Source organism: Rhopilema esculentum, chromosome 4, assembly GCF_057945365.1.
Source record: "Rhopilema esculentum isolate cy_ngs chromosome 4, ASM5794536v1, whole genome shotgun sequence".
NCBI lineage: Eukaryota > Metazoa > Cnidaria > Scyphozoa > Rhizostomeae > Rhizostomatidae > Rhopilema > Rhopilema esculentum.
In genome coordinates, this window is record NC_142818.1 from 13,473,562 (window position 1) to 13,500,600 (window position 27,039).

The 27,039-nt window shown below is 36.4% G+C and overlaps 2 protein-coding genes and 1 long non-coding RNA gene across 6 annotated transcripts; 1 reads left to right on the forward strand and 2 right to left on the reverse strand.

Annotated features, from left to right (window-relative positions):
* Positions 1–1,801: 1,801 nt before the first annotated feature.
* LOC135691240 (adenosylhomocysteinase B) lies at positions 1,802–9,750 on the reverse strand. The gene is made up of 7 exons (XM_065209051.2): positions 9,591–9,750; positions 4,513–4,703; positions 3,966–4,194; positions 3,371–3,691; positions 2,828–3,030; positions 2,413–2,607; positions 1,802–2,018 (listed from the first exon to the last, which is right to left on the reverse strand). The coding sequence occupies exons 1-7, from the start codon at positions 9,625–9,627 to the stop codon at positions 1,887–1,889; spliced, it is 1,308 nt and encodes a 435-aa protein (XP_065065123.1). The 5' UTR covers positions 9,628–9,750; the 3' UTR covers positions 1,802–1,886.
* Positions 9,751–12,812: 3,062 nt separating this feature from the next.
* On the forward strand, positions 12,813–25,356 carry LOC135690625 (uncharacterized). Of its 3 annotated transcripts, none has more exons than XR_016145285.1 (4): positions 12,813–12,949; positions 16,445–16,481; positions 17,078–17,134; positions 23,501–25,356. It is a non-coding gene; the product is annotated as an uncharacterized LOC135690625 (long non-coding RNA). The 3 variants fall into 3 exon arrangements; XR_010516680.2 differs by lacking the exon at positions 23,501–25,356 and adding an exon at positions 20,858–22,947; XR_010516681.2 differs by lacking the exon at positions 23,501–25,356 and adding an exon at positions 20,913–22,947.
* LOC135690623 (contactin-associated protein-like 5) lies at positions 12,943–25,840 on the reverse strand. Of its 2 annotated transcripts, none has more exons than XM_065208225.2 (3): positions 25,706–25,840; positions 18,271–18,847; positions 12,943–16,289 (listed from the first exon to the last, which is right to left on the reverse strand). In XM_065208225.2, the coding sequence occupies exons 1-3, from the start codon at positions 25,711–25,713 to the stop codon at positions 14,565–14,567; spliced, it is 2,310 nt and encodes a 769-aa protein (XP_065064297.2). In that variant the 5' UTR covers positions 25,714–25,840; the 3' UTR covers positions 12,943–14,564. The 2 variants fall into 2 exon arrangements, with proteins under 2 accessions (XP_065064297.2, XP_065064296.2); XM_065208224.2 differs by lacking the exon at positions 25,706–25,840 and adding an exon at positions 23,556–23,800.
* Between the last annotated feature and the right edge of the window lie 1,199 nt (positions 25,841–27,039).

Below are 27,039 nucleotides of genomic sequence, written 5' to 3' on the forward strand. Positions count from 1 at the left end.
GGCACGTTGATCTTACTGGCAGGACCGCCGAGGCCCTTTGCGTAGGAAAATTTTTTGCGACTTCGCCTTTTAGATTGTCTTAGGCCCTGTTCACATGATACCTGATTCATTTCGTATCGGATCACTTTTAATATCGGATAGGCCTTCTGTTTACACGATGACGCTTGGATCCGATACGCTCCGTATGATTTTTGCGGAGTCAAACCATTCCGCTGTGAATGTGGAATGGAATCATATCGGATCGCTTTTGAGCTCGTGTGAACGCATGAATCCCAGTGGCGGATCCAGCCAATAATCTGACTACCGCCGAAATGAGATAGAGGATCGACCACACCCATTTCCTGGTCACACCCTGTTTTGTAAAATGATTATTATTTACTATAATTTTTTATGTAGACCATTTTCAAGACAAAAGCCGTGCTCTAGTGAAATTTCAAGTATCCTTACAACAACCTTGAGAAGCAACAAATAATCTTATTCAATATTCTGAGGATGGATATTCTAAAAAATATTTACGGCATTTAGCCGAGGAACACCATAGAATAAGAAAAAAAGATACATTTGGCAGAGTTTTGAAATGTCGCTAAAACTCGCATTAAGTCGCACAATTACTTATGTAAATCAGACCTGTTGGAAATTATAAGTTTAAAAAGCCAGATAAAATTTGCAATTATTGAGAGCAACTTTTGTTAAATAAAGAATAATACTTCTGGCGAACTTTGTGGGCCTGACTTTCAGTCCTGATGCCTTCTTAAATTTTTGAATATTTGAGTCATAATATTCTTACAAAATATTTTCCTACCAATATTTGTGTATTCTATAAAATAATGGGTCACATCGGCTTTGAAGTTACAGTTTGCCTACTTGCAGAATATGAGGCATCCCCCAATCTTTCTGTAGCATCTGAGCCGTGTTGAGCGGCAGTACTACTCAACCCCCCATCTGAGCGGTAGTCAACTCGGTTGTTCATTGGTTGTCAAAAAAATTTGTATGCATCCCCCAGGTTGGCTGTAATTTCTGATGATTTGATTGGTCTAGGCAGGCTGACTACCGCTCAGTTCAGCTCGAATCCGCTCAAGTCATTATTTCATCATCCACCCATGCTAGCTTTTTATTTGCAAGCATGTGACTCGGTCAATTGGCACGCAATTTCCATAGCGATAAGGATTAAAAAGTATTTATGTCTCTGTGGCAATTTCGGGAAAGTTTCTAGAAAGGAATGCTTGGTTTGCAGCGCGATCAAATATTTTCAATTTTTAACTATGGTTTATTTGAAGTAGTAGGATGGCGGTAGTCTGGATCTGCCACTGACACGGTTTCGCTCCGGAACCTCTGTTTCGAAAAGGCAGCTTCGTTTTCGGGGTTTTTGAAAACAGTTTGGCACTCTTTTCAAGACACAAAATGACAGTGGATCGCAGTCAAACAATAAATATTCTCCTTGCGCTGATAATGACCTTCACAAGATTAATGCAAAGGAAAATTAGGAAAATGTTTGCTCATGAATGGCAATATTCGCCGACATATCACAGGATTTTCCGACATATCACAGGATTTTCCGACATATCACAGGATTTTCCAACATATCAAAGGATTTTCCGACGGTATACAAGATTTACCGACGGTAGACCAGGTTTGCCGACGGTAGACCAGATTTGCCGACAATATCTTTTCCAGGGGGGATGTGACGCCCCCCACCCCTACGGGCCTGCATATGAAGATCAAACCTCAACACATATTTGCTGCAATCTGTAGCATACTGTTACAAGATCTGGAGAAACTCTAACAGTAAAATAAACTTAGAGAGCAAGCAGAATTTCATTCATCTCAATTCAATATATAAAAGCACAATATGACAAATCTGTCTATTATCTTTCACTTCTCGTCAGTTAATACCGGTAGAAGCTTGGTTTGAATGGCCCGTCAACAGGCACGCCAAGGTAGTTTGATTGATCTTCTCTAAGCTGAGTCAAGCGAACACCAAGGTGGTCCAAATGCAAAGCGGCTACTTGCTCATCCAACTGCAAAACAACGATACTATTGGTTTGCATTCCAAATAACTTATTTTCAGTATATTTTATGTAATATATTTCAGTATTGTAGCTACTCGAAAGTTCATAACCGGAGACATTTACCGTCCAGCATTTTTGAGACAGTCCAGCTCAATAATGATCTAAATATGGTTTTGATTGGCAGTATGAAGGATAAAATATTTATTCAAATAGAACAAAGTAAAAGGTTTAAATACATTGACTGTAATAAGCCTTATCATTGTGAAAAAATAATTTCAAAAATCCATGCAATGGAATTAAGCCATATCCAAGGTCTGATAACAAAAAGACAGTTTCATTCTGATCAATTGCCTATTCGTAGATGCAAAATTAACCATTTACAGATTCTCTGCAATACACTGACCTTTTTAGGCAACATTACTACGTCGATCTTGTATTCGTCGGTCTTCGTCCAAAGTTCTAGCTGTGCCATGACTTGATTTGTGAAGGAACTACTCATCACAAAACTTGGGTGACCGTGGGCACAACCAAGATTGACCAAACGCCCTTCAGCCAGCAAAATAACATGGCGACCGTTTGGGAGTGTGTATCTGTCAACCTTCAAAAGCAGACAATCAGTTAGAAGGTCTTCCCACAATAATCGGCATTGAAATTGATAGCTTTCAGGAATCATTATACAATAATATTAACTAAGAATGCTTTGAAAAGAGTTTCTTAATCATGATTTTCGTTGTCCTATTGAATGACCAGCCAAACGTTTGCCCATGAAATCAAAACCTTGCCTTTAAAATATAGACAACTAGAAAAGGCATAAGAACCTGTGGCTTGACTTCCTCTTTCTTGCAATTATCGTTGAGCCACTGAACATCAAGTTCGCAGTCAAAATGGCCAATGTTACATACAATGGCATCCTCCCTCATTTTCATGAAATGTTCACCCTTGATTATCCCACTGCATCCAGTAGCAGTTACAAAGATCTGAGCCTTGTCCACTACATCATCGATTGTTGCTATTTCATAGCCTGCAAAGCGAATCAGATAAAAATAACTACAAAAATGATCTAAACGAAATTTCATCTCAATATTTTCAAACTTGAATTCGACAAAGATTTGGGTAAAAGCTAAAAGATTAAGGGTATAACCTCGAAGTTCTTACGTACGGCACGAAATTCTCAATCACATTATTCATAGGCATTCAAAATCAATAAAAAATCAATCAAGCAAATATTCAAAATTCGAGGTTCTTATAAAAAGAACCAAAACTTGCTAAACAAGAAATGACGTATTAGAGCAAAGTTTTGAGCAAAGATTCAAAAATGTGGGCTTAATAAAAATGTCATCTTTATCAAGAGCACACCGCACCTTCCATAGCAGCCTGCAAAGCATTGATTGGGTCGATCTCTGCAATGATGACTCTGGCTCCGAACCCACGCAGGGCCTGGACACACCCTTTTCCGACATCACCGTAACCAGCAACAAAGCATACTTTGCCTGCAATCATGACGTCAGTGGCCCTCTTAATCCCATCTATCAGCGATTCACGACAGCCGTAGAGATTGTCAAACTTGCTTTTTGTCACAGAATCGTTGACATTAATCGCTGGTACTTTCAATGTTCCAGCCTTCATTCGCTTATAAAGGTTGTGCACACCAGTTGTAGTTTCTTCTGAAAGCCCACGGATACCTTAAGAAAAAACACGTATCAAGAGTAATAGAACAAATTACAAATTCTTTCCTTCCTGATTTTTTGCTGATCCTCATTCCAAATTCCATCGCTTTTACCATTGAAATTATTCTGGAGATATTATGGGCATCAAATAATGATAACTGTACTTATAAAGCAAATAGAAAGGGTCGCTACTTCTGTGGAAAATTTCCGGCTAATAGATATAATTATATCCGAATACAAATATCCTTTATGTTAAACATAAATTATGATAATAAATGATTGATTGTACCAGCAAGTAAGTCTGGATACTTGTCATGCACAAGATTGGTCAAATCACCACCATCATCGAGAATCATATTCAAAGGATGTCCATCTTTGAAGTGAAGGGTCTGCTCGATGCACCACAAGTACTCCTCGTCAGTTTCTCCTTTCCATGCATAGACGGGAACACCGGTCACTGCGATGGCGGCTGCTGCAAAGTCTTGTGTTGAGAAAATATTGCAAGAAGACCATTGGACCTTTCCGAAAGGAAAAGTTGCTAAGAAAATCTCATTGGAAAACCTGGGAGCACATTAACAGTCTCAAAAGAAAGGTCAAATCTCTAATTGCAACGATGAGCTTCTAGTAATGTGATTCGCAATAATATATGTGAGGCAAAATTGAAAAAATATTGAACAGTATTTTACCAGTTGTGGAGGATAAAAAATAACACTGAGCATGGATTTCATTAACAAACAGACAAAATGATAACATCTACATACCGATATAATTAATATTGATAGAATGGCAATTGTAACTTATGATGGCAAATAGAGATCACGTTACACAGAACTTACCTCTGCACCCAGCTCAGTCAGTGTCTCAATGAGAACAGCAGTTTGCACAGTCATGTGGAGACAACCAGCAATGCGAGCACCTTTCAGTGGCTTTTCTTTTCCATATCGTTTCCTCATCATCATGAGTCCTGGCATTTCATTTTCTGCTATTGCTATCGACTTTCGTCCCATTTCAGCGAGGGATAAATCAGCTTAAAGGCAATAAACATAACTTAGTTTTGTAGCTACAAGCATCTCTTCGAGAAAATCTAAATCAAAAACACAATTCAACTCTATACCCATAGCTACCTCTTCATACAAATACATGTTCCTTCCTAAATCCAGAAAGAATCAATAATGAAGGAGTGACCAAAACATGTTTGTTTCAGACCACGGTGATCAATCAAATTAATCACTTTTTAAGTTGCAGGTAATCAACCAGTAAAAGCTTATTTCATGGACTGAAATTGCATCCACAAACAACAAATGGTAATGTATCCTTGATTTAAACTTTTTGGCTACATCTAGCTCCTAGATCTTTTACTCTATTGTTTCTTTCAATATTTTCAATATATAGTTCATGCAGTTTACTTGCAACATATGTACTGGTAAAGTTCATTGGTCTGCAATGAACTCTAAAAAAGGTCCCAAATCAAACTTTATTGCATATTCAGAAAATAGTCATTGATGAAGAGCTGAAAAATTCTCATGATATTGAAATCCTTTGCTTAAAGACTCATTGCTAACAATGAGCCTTTGCCAACGTCCATGAGGAATTATACAATTATGCCCAAGAGTGGATGACTCCTAAATGGAGCACAAGACTTTTACGCTGTGTTATTTTTTTTCTAAATTTCTGAATTAACATGAAAGCTCTCCTATTTCGGCAATAGCCAATGTTACGAAAAAACATGTCTGTGCCCGTTTTATTCCTTTTGCCCCCCCCCCCTCCTCCTCTGCTCAAACCTGCGTCTGGCGGCCCTGAAAATTTTCGCCTGATAGTGATTGAGGGGTCTTTTGAGGCAGAATTTAATGCCCCAATTAGTTAAAAGAAAAACATTTTAAAAAACCTTTCAACTTCCAGGTGTCAATCAATGTTTCAATTATAACAGGATGATGCAATAGTTGCATAACCATAAGCAATGCAGGAGGAAACAATCAACTGATTTTCATAAGAAACTTGAAAAATTGTTGCACTGAAGTTTCAGAGAAATCATGTGAACTTATTTGGTTTTGTGTGTCTCTGTACCCAAAAGCATAAACCAATATTTGTCTATGTTTCACTCATTAACTGAATTCTAAAGTTTTTCACAATGAGTTATTTGTGTAGGTAGTTATAATAATAGAAACAGGGACTTTAAAATTTAAATTAATGGTTATTTTGTTCTTTAGGATTTATACTTAGCTAGAGTATTTGAATGCAAATGAATTCTTGTCCTTATGGTTCAGAAAAATGTTTTAATGTTGTTTATGAATGGAAATTTATGAAAACAATATGTATGCTGCGTGTTCTACAACTAAAAAGGAGTAATGTTACTGTGTGAGAATCGCGAATTTTCCCAAAAAACTTCCCTCAAAATGTCATTTCAGATTTATTGTTCAGCTTCAAACAGCCATTAAAATTGAGATTTTGACCTAAAATTTTTTGCTGATTTTGTAAGGGTCTGAGTTTTGAAAAAAATGATACCTTTAAACCCATCTGATGACATTGAAAAATCCCCCCTTTTCCACCCCTGGGCAAACTGTGCATGGTCTGGATGAGATTCATTGATTATGTTTTCTTTATCTGGACAAAGAGAAGCTCAAGACCATCATCAATTTTCCTAACAGTAGCCAAGAGACCATTAAGTTTACAGGGGGGGGGGGGGCACTCTAGGGAGAGTATAAGTTTTCTAAGAGTATAAGTAGATGTTAAAGTAAGTGTAAGTAAGGGGGAGTCCTAGCGACAGACTTGTTTTTTAAACCTACTGATACAAATCAGTATTTAAATAAAGAGTCTTGTCATCCATGGTACACCAAGAAGGCGATACCCTAAAGTCAGTCTTTGAGGATACCTAGGATTTGTTGGGACGATCGCCAGTTACGGGATAGATTAGGGGACTTGGCTGGATGGTTAAAGGGAAGGGGGTATTAAGAATCAGTTATCACAGAACAGATAGATAAGGCATGTAAGCAGGATATGGTCACACTTTTGGATAAGGTTAATGGGAAACATGATAACAATTGGAATGGGCAGGTTCTGTTTGTTACCACATACCTTCTAGTTTTGAATAATTTGGGCAAGGTGGCCAGGAGAATTCATTCTATGCTTACAGTATCAGAAGAGCAAAGGAAGGTGTTTCCTCTGCCACCTCTGATATCATTTAAGAGATGTAAAAATCTTAAAGATATACCAGTTAAAGCTAAACTTTATAGTGAGGTGGCATGGGTTTCGCATTACAAGGTTGGTACTCATGTGCCAAGTCTCTATTTCAAGTGTGTAATGTTATGCGTGACACTGATACTTTTACTTCCCATTTAACTGATAAGGAATATAAGATAAATTTTATGTTAAACTGTGATTCTTCCAATGTTGTGTACCTTATGGAATGTTAAAGTATGGGGTGTACAGTATGTGGGTAGCACAGTATGTGTTTAGGCTTAGGTTTAATGACTACAAGGCGTGCAATTGTAAGTTTATTGGTGGCTCTTTTGGTATACCTCAGGCTGATTCCTTCCAGCAGTTTGCAGGAAAGTATCATCATGGTTTCTCAAAGATATTAAAGTTAATATCATAGATAGACTTGATGGGAAAGGTAGGATATGTGAAACTTTCTGGCAGTATAAGTTAGAAACTTTTGTGCCCCAGGGCTTAATCATCAGGTTGGCTGAAACATAGTTTCAGATTTATTTCCAATCTCTTGGCTTATTTTTCCTTTTCACAGCTGTTTACTATTTCCAGAAAATGATATTTTCTAATTTTTTTACTATTCGTTTTTGAATGAATTTTGTGTTTAATATTTGTCTAGTTTGTATTTCATGGTAGAGACAGAGAGCATTCACCCTTTCTCTTTCCTGTGCATTACTGGGTAGTTCACCATCTACCTTCACACTTTTTTTTTGTTCTTTTATCTATTGTATTTATTCAGCTTTTCTCACCTCTGGCTAGACCTAGAAACATTACTTGTGTCGTTTAATTAGCTAAATTATTATCCTTGCTTGTAAAATGTGTTATCTTTAGTTCTTTTATTTTTTATTCCTTATTTCATGCTCCAAATGCCATTTAAGGTTATTCTGAAAAAGCATATTGCAAAATGCTAATCAAGTTGTTCTTTTACTGATCATTTATTTATATAATCATATAGAAATTTGTCTATTTTCCTTGATATTGTTTGAATATTACTTCAAGTCCAAAACATATCAATTTTCAGTTTCTGGTTCTACTTCCTCATATTCACTTTCTTCTCTTTAGCCCTTTACATCCAAAAAAATTGAGTTCTCTATGGGCTGAACTGATGCTTCTACTGGCTCTTCATCAATTATTGCAATTAATACTTTCTAATAATCCAGCATTTTCAATTTGGGGGTCTAAATCTTTAAATCACAATTGATTAGAATTTCTAATTCCCTTGTTGGGATCAGTGATAAAAATAATTGCACTGTTAATGCTTCCAAGTAATTTTTACTCCATGATTGGTTATAAGTTACAAATAAAAAGGCCTCCTTTAAAAAAGACTTAATGATATTCTTGCATACTCTTCAGTTCCATTTTTTGTGTAAATGTCAAAATATCAGATTTTTATAACATTTATGATTGCATTCCTCATCAAAATCATCATTCTTTTCTCATCAAAATTTCTGTTTACCAAAATTTTTCCAAGACTCACTCAAATGTAAACTGCATTGTCAGAAATATGACACAATTTTTTTCTACTGAAAAATACTCCGTGGTTTTGTTTCCTGGATTTTTTCAAAAGGCCCTTGGAGTATTTTATCTTTAAATTTTCCGCCAAGGTTTGACAAGGCCGAAGTACCTATCGCTTCCAATTCAATAATCAATCAAGGAAGTTAATCAAACAACCTCAGAGAACTACAGCCCTTACTGATGTATCAAATCAAACTAAAAAGCATTCCTGCGGCTACAAGTTTATTTAGAGCAAGAAAAGGCGTATTTTCTAGATTTCATTTTGTCTGTTTTACTGCTGGCCATAAAATTGTTTAAATCAAGTTTGCAAAATATAGTTCAAATGTAATGACATGACCCAGAATGAAGAGACCTTTGACAGTCTTGTTTTACATGTTCATGTATGCTGCAATCTTCTTGAAGAAACCTTCTAAAAGGCATTATTGAAACGTTCAGTGAAGATTGGATGCTATGCTACATGTCTGTCTTATAGGGTGTCACAAAGAGGTAAGAGGTCAGGTGGCTGAGTATAACAATCATTGGTGCTATTTCACAAGAAACCCAAAATTAGAACTGCACTATTTTCTTTGTCTGTACTGGAGCTGGATTTCGTAATACTTTAAAATCTACTCTGCCCTCTGTTACATAATATAAAGACATATATATAGATACAATAGCAAACACACAAAGAAAAATGATCGAAAACCAAAGATTGACCACAATGGAAGATCGCAATTTGATATTTTCATGGAAATTCTTCAGCGGTAATTTCAGCTAATTGAAAATATGTTCCTATTGTTATCGTTGTTTCCTTGCAGCTGTATTACATCAGACCAAGTTAGAGAGAGTCATGAAAACTTCAGATAAATTATTATGGTAGTTCTTCCAAGCAATGTGCTTGATCAGGGAAGCACATTGATAGCAACCCCAATAGCAAGTATGGTGCCTTGCCTGCACACGCGAATTTACAAGGTAACAATGCCAGTCATTAAGAGAGCCTACAGAAAAGGAGGTGTGGAGGAGGGAATTTACATACACCTCGAAAATTGGCCTAGTTTTCCTAATTTGCTAACATTGAACTTTGAATTTCTTGGTTTGGTCACTACTGTGAATAACTCAGTAAAGCCGTGGTCCTAATGACAGCTCCAAAAGTCAAAGTCATATCACGCCTGTCTGAACCGGTCAAATACACTTGACAGAACCGAAATCAACTTACCAACTTTGTACGGTGGCTTGCTTGGGTTTGCAGACATCTTTGCCGAGTGTTAATTGCTACTTATAGGAAACTTTGAGGGTTTTGGCTTGCGACAGTGCTCACGTTGCACCTTCAACTTCAAAGAGGAGATTTCCATATGATCCCCTCAACCACATTGATCATGCGACTAGTGCCAGGCCCCACGAGGAAAGAACAAACCCATCGCACAGACTGGAAAAGAAAATGTTCTCTAAAAAATCAAACTCAAACTTGGTTACTTAGTAATTAGGATCACATGATATGAATCATAACCAACAGATTTTTGAATTTGATTTTGTAGTGAACATCGGCCATGAGTTATATTTTGTAGTGAACTTGAGGAGAGGCTTTAGAATACTCCCATGAATCCTCGTATAACGTATAATCTCCAGATTAAGATAGTCATAGCGACAAAGCAAAGAAAGAGTATAAAGCTGCATAAAATCGTCAGCAAAGGGACCGCGTTCAGGCTTCTTGCATTATCATATAATTGGGCTTTCTAACATATCAATATGATGATCGCACCATTAACTTTTTAAGTTTGCAATTTTGGGGAGGGGCTTTGATTCCAAATAGAGCTGACAGCAGCTGTCTCTTCGACCAAGAATGGACAGTGTCGCGACTTCTCCGTTGGACAGGTAAGTTTTGCACTGCTCTGAAGGGCCAATGTTTCTCAGGAAATTATTGGCTGCTTCAAAAACTGATCTTGTCATCAACCTTATCGTGAGTTCATTCCTGAAAATGCCAAGCAAAGATTCCCACAAACAGTGGCGGACACTTGGGGGGGGGGCGATCGCCCCCCAATACTTTAGAGAACATTGGTCTTTTGTTCTAAAACAATGGGAAATGTGACGTCATCTTATTAAAACAATAGGCTTGCCCCCCAATATTTGACCAAGTGTCCGCCCCTGCCCACAAAGCTCAGCTATGGGATCAAATCTGTTTGGTGAGCATGTTGACCACTTGCCGGATATACTGTGTGCCACTTGAAGTTTATCAATGTATATAGATAATTACATCGGAAATATGATTGTCCAAAATGCCATTGGCAAATGGTGTCGCTGAAATAGTTAAAGATATGTCCAGCCACTACTCTGAAAAGAAGGACATTAATAAACTTTCATTCCCTACAATATTGTCTACTTTTTGTGGTACAAAACATAAATATGACTTTATAAGACTCGTCAGAGTATAACAAATCAGAACATAGATCGGAACTCTAAATAAGGAAAAATATATACCCAGTTGTTGATCGATTTCTCTGGAACGGATAGGTGAGGCTACCCAATCTATGTCACTTGCCTGCAGATGATATTAGCAATGGAGTCAAACGAACTTTATTTTGCGCTCAAAGCCGTTTTGCATTTTAAGTGCATTTTTTCGAAACCTTTTCAAAGCATTAATGCTTTACTATTAAGATCAAACTAAAAATTTTAAGCATCATTTTAAGCATATAATTTTAAGCATATAATTTTAAGCATATAATTTTAAGCATATAAGTTTAAGCTAGGAAATATGTGAAAAAGTTTCGACATGTCCCCTTTCCATGGGTCCTTCTATTCGAAAAACCTTTCTCGTCATCATTTTCTGAACTAGAATAGGACAAATTTATCATGTAAAACATAAATTTTTGAAATTCTACAAAACATTTTGGCACAAAATAGCCTTACCTCTCCCCCCAAAACAATGCTGGCACAGCCTCTAAGAGATAGGGGAGGACCAGTTATTCTGTCCGGGATTGTGGCTTAAATAAAATCAATTCAGTTTTAGTTTCAGTTATTAATTCTTATAGATACAGCAGCAAACAGAAAATAGATGTACAATTATAACAAAGCCAAGGATTACACGTCTAGGAATTCTCTCGAGGAAGAATTCTCTCAAAATCCACTACTCGAAGAAAGAGCACTCCACTTTTTCAAATTAGAAAAAGAAAGTAAATTGGCTTCTCTCATTTTCGTTAATGCAGTTTGGGAGTGAGTACTGTTATAAAAACTGCTAATTAGCTTTGAAAGAAGCAGATTTAGATTATACGATAAAAGCAAACTCGAAAAGTACTGAAGTATTTTATCAACTAGAATTTCCGCTGCTAGAATGTTTGACATTTCTAAACAAGAAATGTCAAATTAAAGGAATTCCTATCCCAACTGTTTTTTTCTACAAAAATATTTGTCTTCAATCTTAAACAACAATTTTTTCAGTACTTATTTTTTCATCAAACATTTCTGTATTAGATTTTGCTGAGCTTAAAAGATTAAATTTTTGAAAACTTTTTGCAGTTGTATATGTCATCGAAATGTCCCTGAGAATGGATTTTCATTAGAACACATCTTTAAAAAGAATTGTTTCATTTCATAAACATTTTAGGAAAGTTAGCGAGCATTGTACCCAGAAGTACTTTCCAACACCTCTACTTTTTCAACATTCAACAATTTTTCTTTTTCTTTAAAATGACAAACAATAATGAAAAAAACATTCTTCTGATTTAATTGAGTGTTATTTTTCACTGAATGTTCTTATTACAAATGTTCTAGGTTCGTGCTCGCTCTACACAAAATAGAACGGAATTTCAAAACAGCCCATTTACATTATGGAATATATTTTTAGACCCTATTTACAGGAGAGAAAATGGAACGGTTCCAAATGGAACTAGCCCAAATAGACGTTGCGTTTACAAGAGAACTGCTGGAACCGCTCCATTTGGGACCTGCTATCCGTTCTCATTTGGCTTCGCAACAAAAGTAGTTCCATTTGAAACCGTTCCACATGGCTACCGTGTAAACGGACAGAGCCGCTTGGAATGGAAACAAGACATATGAGAACGCTTAGGAAACAAGGCTATTATGCACTGATATATAGGCTAATATGAAATGATCTCTTTGTTTATTCAGTCTCAGTTTCAGTTTAGACCAAAAATTTTGTAGGTTTATTGTTTCTAGCTTCTGTTTCTGTGTATTCTTGTCGAAAATAAAAATGAGCCATGCGATTATCTGATTTACTGATTTTGGCGCCAGAAACTGCTCATGTGACTCCTCCCTTGTAACAATGCTGGGGCCCAATGTTCTCCTGTAAACGCAAGCATGAAATATTTGGAACCGTTCCATTCCGAACCGTCCGAAATGGAACCGTTCCATTTTCTCTCGTGTCAACAATGTCTTAGTTTATAGCAGCAGACCTTACAGGCTCATTTAGAATTGGACCACTCACGCAGAACCTTTAATCACTTGAGAAACAATCTTATTCAAATGGCAGAGCTTCAATTTGTATTGCATTGGTTTCTTGATTAAGCACATCGATGTGGCATTGTGTGTGAATTGGTAAAAATTGTCTAGCAACTATTCTAGGTAAGCATTGGGTATTTTTAAACTTTGCTGGGCATTTTAGACTTCGGTAAAATTTGCTTCATCAATGCCACGTAAATGTTTAGTAAATGTAGTTTTAGTTAGAGCTGGTCTGCAGGGAAAAGTCCACTATTCTTGATGAAGTGTTACCAACTTAACTTTTTACTTCGCTTCATTAGAAAATTTATTATGTAAACACCATTTGAACTTCGGACTCATTTAACCGTATAAAAAGGTAGATATCCTGCCGCTGTGTACGAAGAATACTGGTACACTTAGGATGCTGTTGTAGCTTTTTGTTTTTTATGTATACTTGAGTTGCTGTTTCGAATTTGAAACCATTATTAAGTATTTACCTTTTTGCAAAACGTTTAACCCCTAAAGTTAATAACAAAGTGCGACGGTGCAGCACAAGTGACGAACACTGCTTCATTATCAGGTCCGTCTAGATTCAATAGAAAGGATTCCTCCTAGTTATAAATGGGATTTTTCTATTTGATTTTGGAGTCGTAACTCTTGTCTCAGGGCACTGCACTGATCTACAGATCAGTTCTAAAGAGGCCACCACTGAAACAAAAGTGCACCTTTCTTAAGAAGCACCTTGATTCCGTTATTCCGTACCCCTGCCGTTCATGTGCTGCAGGCGATCTTCTTTTCAGCCAAGAAACTGTTTATTTTTCAGTTGGGTAAGCTTTTGGCCACAGATCCAGACCCCTGATCCTTTGCAGGGCCTTTTTTAGAAATGGAAACCATTAAAAGTGATAATGCCTGGATACATTCTCGCTCTTGCTTTCAGTATATAGAATGCACGCGAAGGCAATTCTAATAAAAGCTTCAAGGTAGAACCACAGGGCCCTGATACGCCAATTTAAACAATGATAAAATAGACAATGGCAGAACAGACCATTCTAAATTTTTCCAATCAAAACTTTTCTTGCCTTTATATCCGTATCTTAAATCACATTATGACACAAAGGATCGATTTATATATATGTATATATTTATGGGTTCCCCTCGACCCACCACGTAGTGTATTCATTCTTCGTACACAACTACGTCAGGTTGTTGCCTTCCTGGCACATTTTCCCGGAACCTTTTTGTGGATTAGCAAGAGAGCTTTCCGCTATTTTTCTCAGCATCAGGGCCGCCAAGAGGTTTCAGAGGCTTTGAGGCAAAACCGAAAGACGAGACGAAAATTTTTTTGTCCATGCCCTTCAGATTAGCTTGAAATCCATTTCAGAATTTTTCTTGCAGTCAATTTTTGCAATCGATTATGTAAAACGTTTAACTATTTTCAGACCTACTTTTGCTGCGTTTGATTAATTCCATTCTTAAAAAAAATTCATTAATTTATGAGCGCCCCTTTAGACCTCGAGGCAAAAACAATTTTTAGGCTTAGTCATGCAATCACTTTGCTTCAATATTTTTTTAAATACCTTTTTTCGTAATCCGTATACTATTGACAAACAGATTAAGATGTGTTTAACTTCAAAATGAATTTTTTGTTAATTCATCCCCGATCTTTCGATCTCAATAAACTCTTGTTCGATTTTCGGCTGTTTTCTTCGTTTCTTAGATTAAGAAGTTTAATACGTTCGAAGAAACACGACAATTTCATTTACACCCAATCGTTATTACGGCTTTTTCGGAGTACTCCTTTCTTCATTCGGATCTCTCCCTGTTCATTTCCTTTCACTGGTTGGTCAACTCCATTACCGTTACTGTTTCGCGTGCTTTCATTGAGGTAAAGTCTTTTTATTTGATAGCGTCTTCGTATGAAGTCAATGCCTTTAAGTAATACAAATTTTATTAACAAAACGGTAACGGCAAGTGCAGCAAATGCGATAAGAATAATCTCCAGTACAGAGAGGTCCCGCCCTTCACCAGTGTTGTCTATGTACTGAAAAGGGGAATCCTTTCCTTTGCGCTGTAGAAGGGACATTGTTGTATTGAAATTGTCACTAACTGGCCGTCTTGTGCTTTGCGCACCTGCATTACCCCCCTGGTCTATTCTTGTCCTCTCTTTTGTCGGGTTGTTGTTTGGTGTAAGGTTGATCGTTGCAGTGAATGTCGTGGGGGTAACAGTATTCACTTCTTTTGCCTGCTCCTGGCCCTCGATAACATTCGGTTCCTCTGGGTGATCCTCCTCCACAGGCGTGTTCCACACGAACTGCGTTTCGTTTGCAGTCATGTAGTTCTTCATGGCTACAGACATGCAAACCTGAGACAGAATTTCACTCGGCGGTCGTTCGGCACCCTCGTCCACTTCCTTGGGGCCGAAACATTCTAAAGGTCCTAGGGTGACATACCCAAACCCACGATGAATTCCGGTAAAATGCATTCGAGTAATGGGCAGAAGGTCTTTGTCCTCGACATAGCCTGAGTCTTCAACCCACCTGTTATTCAGTGAATCGCAGTTGCAAAGCTTATCTCTACGCAAACAGCTTCTTGTTAGGCCGCACTTGCAGCCCCGTCCTCCGTCAGGAACTCCTCCCCAGTAGCTTTTCACATCACCAGTTCTTGTTTGCCACATTGCATTAGGAGGTCCTTTCGGTGAATTCAAAAGGGCAGCATTGTAACAATCGAACCGTAGATGTTGCCTACATTTTACACTGCTTTTTATCAGGGCCTCTATCTTCTCCATTGGTAGATCATAGTTAACCAAATGGAAGAAAGAGCCACGAATCATGTCAGCTCCATCAGTGACATTGACTGTCTTTTCCCGGCTGTGATGGACCACAGTTGCAATTTCGCCATCATCTTTGACGTTGCATGATATTGTGTACGGTGTCAGCCTGCCTGTGCCGTCTGAATCCAGAATACAATTGGAATCTTTCTCTAAGCCTATCGCTTTGTATCCTGTGCAGGTCGCTTTGTAAATTGGTATGTTACAGTGTTTCCCATAAAATGTTGTTTTCGAACAATCACACCCATAGCTGTGCCAAGATTGAAAGCATTTCCCACCATTGCGACAAGGTGATGGGAAGCACTTGTCTTTTATTTTGCAGCCTCGTTTTATTGATCCCTTCAAGCTGACCTCTCTACTGTCAAAGGCATGTATCGTCCTACTGTTGACATTGATCTCATTTAGGCACCCGACAAAACCTCTCTTCATCTTCCTTTTTGCTCCTCCGCCGATCAAAAACTTTGTTGGGATGCTGCATTGATAACCATTGGTAGTTTTCAGAAGCGATGCACTTATCTGCGCGCTATTGCCAACTTGAAGTGAAATGGCTGTTTGAGTGATGGTTGCTCGTACTCGATGCCAAAGGCCATCGTTTACATCGCCCTGTACTTCAACTCTGGCTGGAAGTACATCGTCTTGCTTGAGTTCTAAGTAAATCTAGAAAAGTATGTTAACGGAAAGTTGAGTTACCATTAGAAAACATCCTTCAATACAAACACCCCATCGTCACGAAAGAAAGCCCACTTTCTTACAATATAAAGAAAGATATATTCAAAACAAGATGTGATTTCAATTTCCACTTTTCTCATTAGAAATATCAACTTGGAGAAAATTAGCTGCACAGTTCAGGTATGCATTTGCTTATAGTCTTCTGGAAGATTGAGTTTCGTTTTTGTTTTCTTTTACTGTAAAAAGACAAATCTTTTGGACTATGCTTTGCATGTGAAAATTTTGTATTGGCTCAACTCTACCTTGCATTCAATGATATTACCTACCAATTCAACAACAATTTGGCTTAGATAATTAAATCCATCTTTTCATTTTATCTTTTCATGCCTTTTTGAGCAACATAAAGCCGTCCACTGCTAGGGGAATAGAATTTCACGCAAATGCTGGCTATTGCTTGCACACACCGGTTTGCTCCCTCTTTAAGATGTATTCTATAATTAGGTTTGGAAATTTCTTCACGTAATGTGTAGGTAAAACTTTAGAATTTTGGGGGTTCTTGGCTATCTTGAAGCCTGTCGATGATTTGGCATTTTGAATTGCCTTCCGATGGATATAAATTCGATGGCCTTCAATGTTATTTCGTCAATTAGTGATCGAAGAGACTCTCCAAGAATATCAAAATATCAAAACTTCTACTAAGAACTAAAATCACTTTGAGAAATAATCTTATTCAAATCGCAGAGCTTTAATTTGCAATTCATTTGTTTTTTAATTAGGCATATCGATGTGGCATTGTGTGTGAATTTGTAACAATTTTCTATCAACTATTCTAGGTAAGCATTGTTAAGTATCTTAAATGCTATAGATAAGTTTGATTTTGGAGAGAAAACCTTATCAATTAGATAAGGTTTTCTCTCCAAAATCAAAATGGAAGCTGATATGATAATCATCAAAATTTCATTGATAGGATGAAGATAAGTTTAGAAAAATCAGAATATCAGATTTGAAGTTAAAAGATTAATCCAGCATTTACTTATTGCTAAATTTCAAAACAACGGGCTATTGTTGCTAGGAAAATCTTCAAAGACATTAATAATTATGGAGAGATTTAAAATCGGATTTCGCAGCCGCTGGGAAATTTTGAAGCTGTTCGGTTGAAAGAGGTGTTTAGTTAATTGTATGTAAATGATTCATAGCTAGTATGTTAACGTTTTTGACATTACAGTTTTAAAATGCTTGCTGGCTCTCAGCTTTGCCGTTGAAACAAGCTCCTTAAGTGGCAATTTGTTTGTAAAAGTGCACCAAGATAATCCAGCGAAACATCTCTTTAAGCGTTACAGGCCTTGCCACTTGCGCTGCAACTTAAAATGCGCCTTAAACTTGCATCTTCATAAAATTGTTGGTATGGACGAACCATTTTGAAACGTTCCGAAAAAAATTGACAGGTGTTTGAAGAGAAGTAAGATTTGCTTTTGGAGCTCATTTAACTTTAGCTGGGCGATTGTTATATAACCAAATTAACGCCATTGAACTTCGAAGCGTCTCAGAGATTGCATCAAGATCAGCGTTGACCCGATCATTACAAACAATCCAATTTTCAATAAGAATTCAAAATTTACTTATAATTGTTGATGATTTGAATTGATATGGAATAGAACTCTCGAAAATTGCATTGGGCATCAAAATAGGAGTTTCTTAAATTAAAACCGTCCTGTTCTTTACACCAAAAGGTGTAGAGCTCTGGCTTTACAAATTTTGGTGTGAAGACCGGTTACTAGTGATTTTCCTAATATTGATAAATGATTGAAAGTTTATCTCGAAGTCTAAATCTTGGTTATTTTTACTTCACTTTGTGCGTTAGTATTTGATATTTCGCAAACAACTGTTTGTCACTTTTGCCGAACTGCTGTTTCAACTAGTTGCATAAAACTTTAAAGCTGAATAAATTTTAAAAAGAAATTGCGTTGACCTGTTTCTTTTGAACGCCTATAATGAAATGACACCGCTTTCCTTCTGCAAACACAATAGTCCCTTCAGAGTCGAATGTTCTAAATTTAAGCTTGATGTCCATTTCCCTCTCTACTAAAGATGAAGGGATACGAACGAGGTCAACCAGCGATTGGGGATTTGGGAACTGAATTGGATTGAATTCACTCGCATGGCATGGACGAGTGACCACTCCGTAGATCACAAGGTTCTTATTGCGCCTGCTCAGGGCCACCAACGGCTCTTTGTTATCAATGATGATATTTCGTAAGCATCCTCTAAAGGGAATCTTTTTCTTGTAATCCAACTTGGTTTTGGTGGTTATCTTTCCTTCAGGCGTCATGTGTTGTTTTCCAATGCCTCCTATATAGAGAATTCTGTTCAAATTGAGATCAGTTGCAAATCCTGGAATTAGGATGTTCCGCTCAGCCTCGCTATCCAGTTTGATATTCAAAAGCCGCGTGATTCTCAGTATGGAAATGCTGTGCCACATGTTGTCATCGAGTTTTCTACCAATCATCACTTCACTCACGGTCTTCTGGTTCTTTATCAATCTCAGTCTAGAAACAATGGAAATAAGGGAAAGTTTTAAAAAATTGTTGTTACTCACAGGATACAAGAAATATTCAAAAAGAGACAAACTTGTTCTATTCCACTTTTTCTTGAAGTGAAGAAATATCAAATATCATATATCAAAGAAATATCAAAGAGAAGAAGTTAATTTGTCAACAGAAAATCTAAGCAAGGAAGTCTCTCTTATTGCGTGCTTTTAGTTGCTCCCAATAAACGCGTTTTCATTAGTGAAACCCGGGTTGTTGCAAGACATAATTGCAAACCCAATGATGCATGATGTACCCCAAACAACAACACAAATTGAGTCATGCAATATTTGTTGCACGATTCTGCACTGAGATGAAAGAAGACTCAGACCTCAGAGAAATGAACCATACATTTGATTAGAAGTTCGATTCAGCTTTGTTTTCAAATCAGTGGAAAAATGTTGCACGAGATGTTCTGTCGATTTGCTAACCACTGTAATTCTGTGCGCATATTCAAGAAACACATTTCGCATCAAATTTTGCACAAATTCGCCTGGGTTTTATTGAAAGACAATCAAGAAGTTATTGATCAAAGCAATTATTCGGACATTACATTGATAATACGTGCTCTTATGGATTGAATTGGTAGCAAGAGTAGCCTGAATGCGGTAGAAAAATTGACAGAAATGGGAATGGCGTTGATACAATGACACTCCCTTTTATCACCACCAAGAGAAACGTCAACTAAAGAAATATGTGGCATTCATTAAAAACAAAGGCAGTGCCTCCTTGACCAAAGGTTTACACAAAATGCACCTGCGTCTTCTGTTGCCTTAATACCTTCTTAGCAAATACTTTTATTAGGTCCCCGTTTCAAAGAAAAGCATCAACAAAATCTACTCTCGGTTTTGCAAAATTTACGCACCAGTTTTCGACTTGTCTAGGATTTAAGCAATGATGAATGATTTATAGAGAAGTAATTTTCAGTGCGGTAAGAAAATTATCAAACTTTTCTCGTGCAGATATTAGAAAGTATTAGCCAATCATGTAACTCGAGAATAAGATATTGCAAATGTAAAGTGTCATCAACAGCGTTGACAATAATAATAACAAGAATATCATAAATATCAAGAAATATCGATAACAAGAACCTCTTTAATACGACCAAATTTTTTGGAAGAAATTGCAGAGGGAATTCTATGTGTCATTTTTAGCACTCTCGAGATCATTCTACACTGGGGCCTCAAAACCGGAAACCAATCATTAAATTTTCTTAAAACCGAAAGTCGAAGGAATGACAAATGCATTTTTCAGCCATAACCTATCGTTTCCAAACCCCTCCACCTCATAATTCTGATTTTGAAATTTGTTGGCTTAGGCCCGTGGTCACTGTGATCCGCCATTTTGACCTACCGTTTCCATACTTTTGCGACCCCAGTGTACTTGCATCACCTCTAATGTGTTGATTCAAATTTGCAAAGCAGCAAAATTGACTAAACAAGAATCTTTTTAGCTCATTATTCCGTGGATATATTTTCGTTAAGATTACTTCAACTTTTTCAATTAATATTGTATGCCTTTTTTTCTTAAATGGATTTAATATCCTCTATAAAAGAATGGTAAACATATGCTTTAGATAAAGATTCAAGTTTCATTAAAAATTCCATTTGAGAAGTTATTACGTGAAATCTCAAGGCTAAATAACAACATCGAATTACTAACCCTATTGCCAATCTCAATAATTCTGTTCATTAATGCTCCAGTTTTGATTTCAACAAGCAGTTACTTACATATATCTGTTTACTTTTGTGATTTAATTGATTTTGCAGGCGTCATAGTTCAGTTGTTTGTTTTGTTTGCATGTCCTTCTAGAGATTTTACGGGCATTTAAATCAATCTCAAGTACTACATTTTTTATGTCACTTCTGGTAGAACGTATTTAGTCACATATTATAGTCGCTTTGGTAAAATAAATTTCGCTTGAATTAACTAGTCACAGGTCGTTTTTAATTGATATACATACCCCAATAGCAGTCATCTAGAATGATTTGGTAAACGTCTAGAAGTCAACATTCTGTTTTAAAAGAACCTGAACAACAAGACAAGAACCTGAACGACAAGACAAGAATCTGAACGACAAGACAAGAGCCTGGACGACAAGACAAGAACCTGAACGACAAGACAAGAGCCTGGACGACAAGACAAGAACCTGAACGACAAGACAAGAATCTGGACGACAAGACAAGAACCTGAACGACAAGACAAGAGCCTGAACGACAAGACAAGAATCTGGACGACAAGTTAAGAACCTGAACGACAAGACAAGAATCTGAACGACAAGACAAGAACCTGAACGACAAGACAAGAACCTGAACGACAAGACAAGAACCTGAACGACAAGACAAGAATCTGAACGACAAGACAAGAACCTGAACGACAAGACAGGAACCTGAACGATTAGCTTGCAGCTTACTTTAAGAAATTGTTACTTTTGACAATCTGAACAAAATTTGAAAATACTTTATTTGGGCTTTTTTGATTTATTTTTTACCACAAAAGCAGCCGGATCTAACTTACTGAAATTAAGTGGGAAATTTTAAGAATATTGTCAGATTACTTAGATGCAAGATTAAAGCAGCTTTAGATGACTAAAACATCCGATTTTGTCATTCTGCTCATAACAGTAGACGAGGCTACTTGATTAAGCCTATGCCAATTAAAATGATAAATCCGAGGACTAAAATATTTAATGTTAGAGCTCTTCATATTAAAGGAAAATATTTAATCAACATCATCAATGAAACTCTAAAACTCTGATAATGAAAGGAATATCAACTAAATGGAACGTCGAAAAATTTCCATTCACAAATGTATTATTACAAAGCACAATCTCAATCAGTCAATGGGGCTAAAAAACAGTTATCGACTTATTGCTGAATCAGCCATGAAGGCCAACTGTTTTATTGAATTGTAATATTTTTAATCAACATTATTCCACTCGATTGATAAAGATTATTTTGTTATTTAATTCGGAAGAATAATTGACACTATCGATTTTCAACTATCACGGTTAAAAAAATTGCAACAAAATTCATATCTCTTTGTCTATTTTTCACAACTCTATCCTTTGCTTATACTTTCTCTATTTTTTGTGCGAATTTCATCAAAGATATTCACTTGAGATGAAACCTATTTCTTCTATCAATCATTCAGTGATGTGATCTTAATATGATAATTTAGCCAATGAATGAAACTCAGTTTATCAACTTTCGGCATCATGAAAGCTCTGCTGCACATGGGTGTTGTCATGGATGATCTGCTTTAAGCGAGAAATACATGTTTTATCATCGTTTGAAACCTTAAAACTACGATGATTACGTAGACCATGTCAGGTATTAGAACTGAAAGTGGCTTAGTCATTTCTGAATCATCAACACATTTTGAAATCTTGAGTTAAATTTTAGTACATAGAAAACGACTTATATAATGTAAATAGAGGGCACTGCATAAACAACAATCTTTATTGATAAGTCATCAGGTGTGTCGCACTGGGCAGGCAAGCTAAGAATCAACCGTTGCAGCGTTTTAACCACAATGCAGTTGCTAATAACATCCCTTTTCTTTATTAAAAAATCTAGCTAAGGACTGATAGCTTACATAAAACGAAAATGAAGCAACTTTTATACATATACATATATCTTTTTAAATAAGCAAATATTCTTCATTGTTAGTTAATCTGAGGGAATCATGCCTTTGTTGCTAACACTGGGCTAATACACAACAATGACTGTGCTGGCTAAACATCCTCTTTCCATTTTTGACAACAAAAGCATGCCTGGGTTAAGAAGGTTTTGTGCTTTTTCCACACAGAAATTTGTCTTCACGAAGTTTAAAAATAAGAAGATGCCAATCAAAATGTTGCAAAATTTATTGCCATTCAATGGAAACTATGGTTTTGCATGTAAACCAATATTAAGATCTTCTTAATTTCAACACAATCTCAGTGATGTTTCTTCGCAGACAATGTGCCTATGATTTTTATGAACAAGCAAAGCAATTGAAAATCACCGTTTGAATGCGTTTCCTGTGGGCTTTTGCATTGCTCAACGTAGGAAAATTGAAGAGCAATTGAAAATGTATGAATTTTTTTTATTAATTCTTTCACTATTTTAAAATTTTAATCAGATGTGGCAGCTTGCTATCAACAAAAATCTTTAACAACTTTTGCGACAGTTGATTTTTTGCAAGTTTAAGTAGAATGAAAGTCAGGTTTCCAATTGAAAACGAAATAGATAAAAAAATGTTTGCAAAACCCTTCACTGTGTTCGTTTAAACAGCTGTGATTTTACCAAACAAATTTACTTGCTGTTAAGGTTTTTGACTTGCTGAAAATAAGGGGATACTCGAGCAATTTTTTTATTTCTTTGATTTTTGTCAAAAAAGCCAAAATTTTAAAAAAAATCACTTTTTTGAAAGCATGGACGAGGTTCCAGAAATGCAACCATATCAAAATTACTAAAAATAGGTATTACCAGTCATTGTTCATAACGCTGTTCATCATTGTGAAATCTTTGCAAGTTTCTATAGCGCAACAAATAAAGCAAAATGGAGAATTTCCCATCCTTCCTATCAAAATATGCCTGATCATTGCTTTATTTTTTCACGCAACTCTAGTGTCTAGAAAGAATTATGGCAAGTTTAGTCGATGAAAGAAGAGAGCGAAACTAACCTCAGCGTGCCTTGAGCGAGGTCTAAGTGGAGCAGATCCCTGCCACTGCCAATCAAGTATACGATAGCTCCTGAGGGATGAGTTGTTCTGAATTCAACGTTGATTCTGTTCACATTCGGATTGTACGGCTTACTTCGAATATCGTAACGTAGGTAGCCATCACCATTCAGCGAGATTGCTGCTTTTGCGTCATGTGTATATTGGAAGAAGAACAGAAGATGAACGAAGTAAAACCAAGAAGACATTTTCACGAGGCAGCCGATGACCGCTGTGTTGCTCGTAGCAAATGACAAGGGATACTGTGGCGAGTATCAATATCTCTCAAATATTACAACACTCGTGGTTGTGTTTGATTAAATATGCTGCCTAATAGCACCCTGCGGAGCTAGGAAACGCGGTTCAACCAGTGCGATGGTGACATGACTATGTTGGAGAGTGCGAAGTCATTAGACGTACGGTGATGCCATGGCCACATCAAGCTGACTAAAACGACTTACATGGATACTTGATTGAGAAATAATAGTCTTTGTCACTCTCGCGCACTTACTTCTGCTTGACTTCTATAGAATTTCAGCTTACTAGTCAAACATTTGAAGCTTTTCATTATAAACCTTTATCAAGGGTTAACCGCAGAAAGCAACGGGAAAATAGAAGAGATACAAACATCTGCCATCAGAAAGACTTATCAAGCTTTAATAATGGATGAAGGCAGCATTTTGCAAGGCCAACATCACTGGTTAATTCTTCACTTGATTTAGAAAGGATTTAATTGCAAAACTGGTTTTGTTTTCGTAAACCAACAAAAACAAAAAGCTTACTCACTTTTACAGTCTAAAGACAGCTTATTGAAGCAGCTTGAGCCCCTTTTCATTTCTTAACACTGGATGGTCAACAAGTTACGGAAAAAATTTGATCAAGTCATATTTGATATTTGCTACTTGAAAAGTTTACTAAAATCCTCATTCTAGCCAAAAGTTTGTTTCGATTTTGGGAAATACCTTCTAAAGTAGTTTTGAGTCAGCAAAGAATACTACCTCAATTCTTCCTCTTTCCGAAGAAATTATCTAGCCACAAGGATTCAACACCAATGTTTAAGAAAGCCTAAAATTATATAATGTTTAATTTCTTTCAGAATTTGATTTTGAATCACCTTTCGAATACCAAATGTTGTTTTCAAAAAATGTTTAAAACGCTGAACCCGATTCCAGCTATTACCATGCGTAAAACAAACATGTTGAAGGAATAAAATGCCTAGAATCACAGTTGGCATTTGATTTTTAGTTTATTGATTTTGTTAATTAGACATCAATCAAAAGTAGCAAGAAAAATCTTAGTTGTCTTTGTAGCTTAAGAATTTATTCATCAAGTGTGAAAGGTTCATGCTGCTAAAAAATGTGGCCATTTTGATAAGAAGTGAAATGGACGAATAGCAGCAGTCCTGCCTGATCAAATGTTATGTTTAAGCAGTTATTGTGAGGTTAGGCTGACCTCTCAGGTGAATGTCCTCGTTGTATTATGCCTTGGTTATATGTCACTTACAAAAGCAACAGTAGATTTAATAAAGATCAATTTCTATCTAAAAGAAGAGATTTCTCTACATGATTTTCGGTTGTTTGGCAGCAACTGTGAAGCAATTGCAAGCGCCGTTGTTCTAAGATTTAATACCGTCACATCTTGCTTTCAATGCGGCAAACATTACTCTTCATTTTAAACAAATCCTTTGTGAAAGCCGGAGTCTACATAAACAATAAAAAAGACTTTATTTGCATTTATCTACCGGGTTTAGTTCAAATGAAAATCATGTTTGGCTTTTTCTAGTTTTGATTCTGCAATAATTTACAACAATGTTAGAACATATCCATTCTTATTTCAAATGCTTGTGTTCTGAAGACCATTCAGAAAAGTTGAAAGAAGCAATCTATCTACAGTAACGGGAATTAACTGCTGCAATTTGGTCTAAATGTTGTGCTTTGTACAAAAGCCTAGTATTAATTACTTTGATAAAATCACCATCGTGATATGAAAAACGCACTTTAGTAGCAAAAAGTATTCTGTGCAAAAGAGACATTCGTTTTCAGTGCAAAAAAGACTTATTATTGAAAATAAATTTTTGGTAATGCAAAATTTGAAGATGGCAGGTATACGATTACCGATGCATGATTTTCTCTGTGAATCAGAAAACTATAGATCCTTTGCAGCGTCAAAAATCAATTTGGTACGAACATGAACAGGCCCCTCAAAGAGCTCTACTAGGAAAAGAAGTGTAACAAATATAGCAGATTGTGTTTGCTTCAAACAAACTGGTTGAATGTCATTACTTGCGTGATTAACCCAATGTAGAAAATATTGGGTTAATTTAGGTTTTTTAGGCCCGGATGATTTAGGTTTTGTTTTGATCAAACAGAACCCAATAATTTAGCGTTATACAATTGTTAAGTAGCTTTTTACGTTCTAATCAAATCAAGTTGGAACAATCAACTAGTCAATCAATCGATCGATTACTCATATTTCAAATTCATAGTTCATTTTATCAATAAAATTCTTTCTATTGTTTGCCGTGACCAAGATTTCCACCATGCAAGGTTTAACTCCACAAAACAAGATAAATCTCTAAGCTTGCATTTATCTTTCATAGAACAAAATTTGTGACGTATGTCAGTGTCAACTGGTTGACTCATGACTTTTAAGGTTTTCTGTTGAATTTAAAAACTGTACCAGGGTCCTTCACCCAGATGAGAAAATATGGCGGCAAACAACTTAAAGAAAGACCAATACAAACAGAGGAACTAAATTGGAATGCCAAAACCTCATTTTCAATATATTTCTTCCGAAACTGAGAGTATTGTCCGAAGGAAGAATGAAGACTATTCTGGGCTGTAATTGACACTTCAACAAAGTCAGATAAAAGGGACATCCACACAAATAACAGAAGCCCTAAAAAGAATGGAGATAGAAAAAGAGGAAGGAAATTATTTCATGGTTATTAGCTGTTTATAGTTAATGGGAACTAATATTCAAACTTATTTTGGAATCTAAGAGGTAGAAGTAATAGCGATGTTCCTAGTAATACAGGGAAGCAATATCCGTTGCAAAAATCAAGCAAAACAAGTGCCGTGTATCCCGCATTTAACCAGATTTCATTGTTCTTATGACAATGCGTCTCATTTTGTGATCAATACCTTATATTCTTTTGTGTCTTTGGCCTTCATTTTCATTAAAAGTCTATCTTCACTTGCTTTTAACCAATTGTACCGTCCAGAAAGATCATGCCACAAAAGCACCACAGCATTGCTAAAGGCAGTTCAAAAATTCACCCTTAAGAACACATATTGTACTGCACTGCAAGCAAAAGATGCAGTTTTTCGCATATTTATATTTCATTTTGACGACTTTTGCACGAAATCATTTCTAAGCTAATTATAACTCAATCAAAATAGACATTTTGCATGGCAGGTGATTTTTATTTGAACCTCTGGTTTGCGCG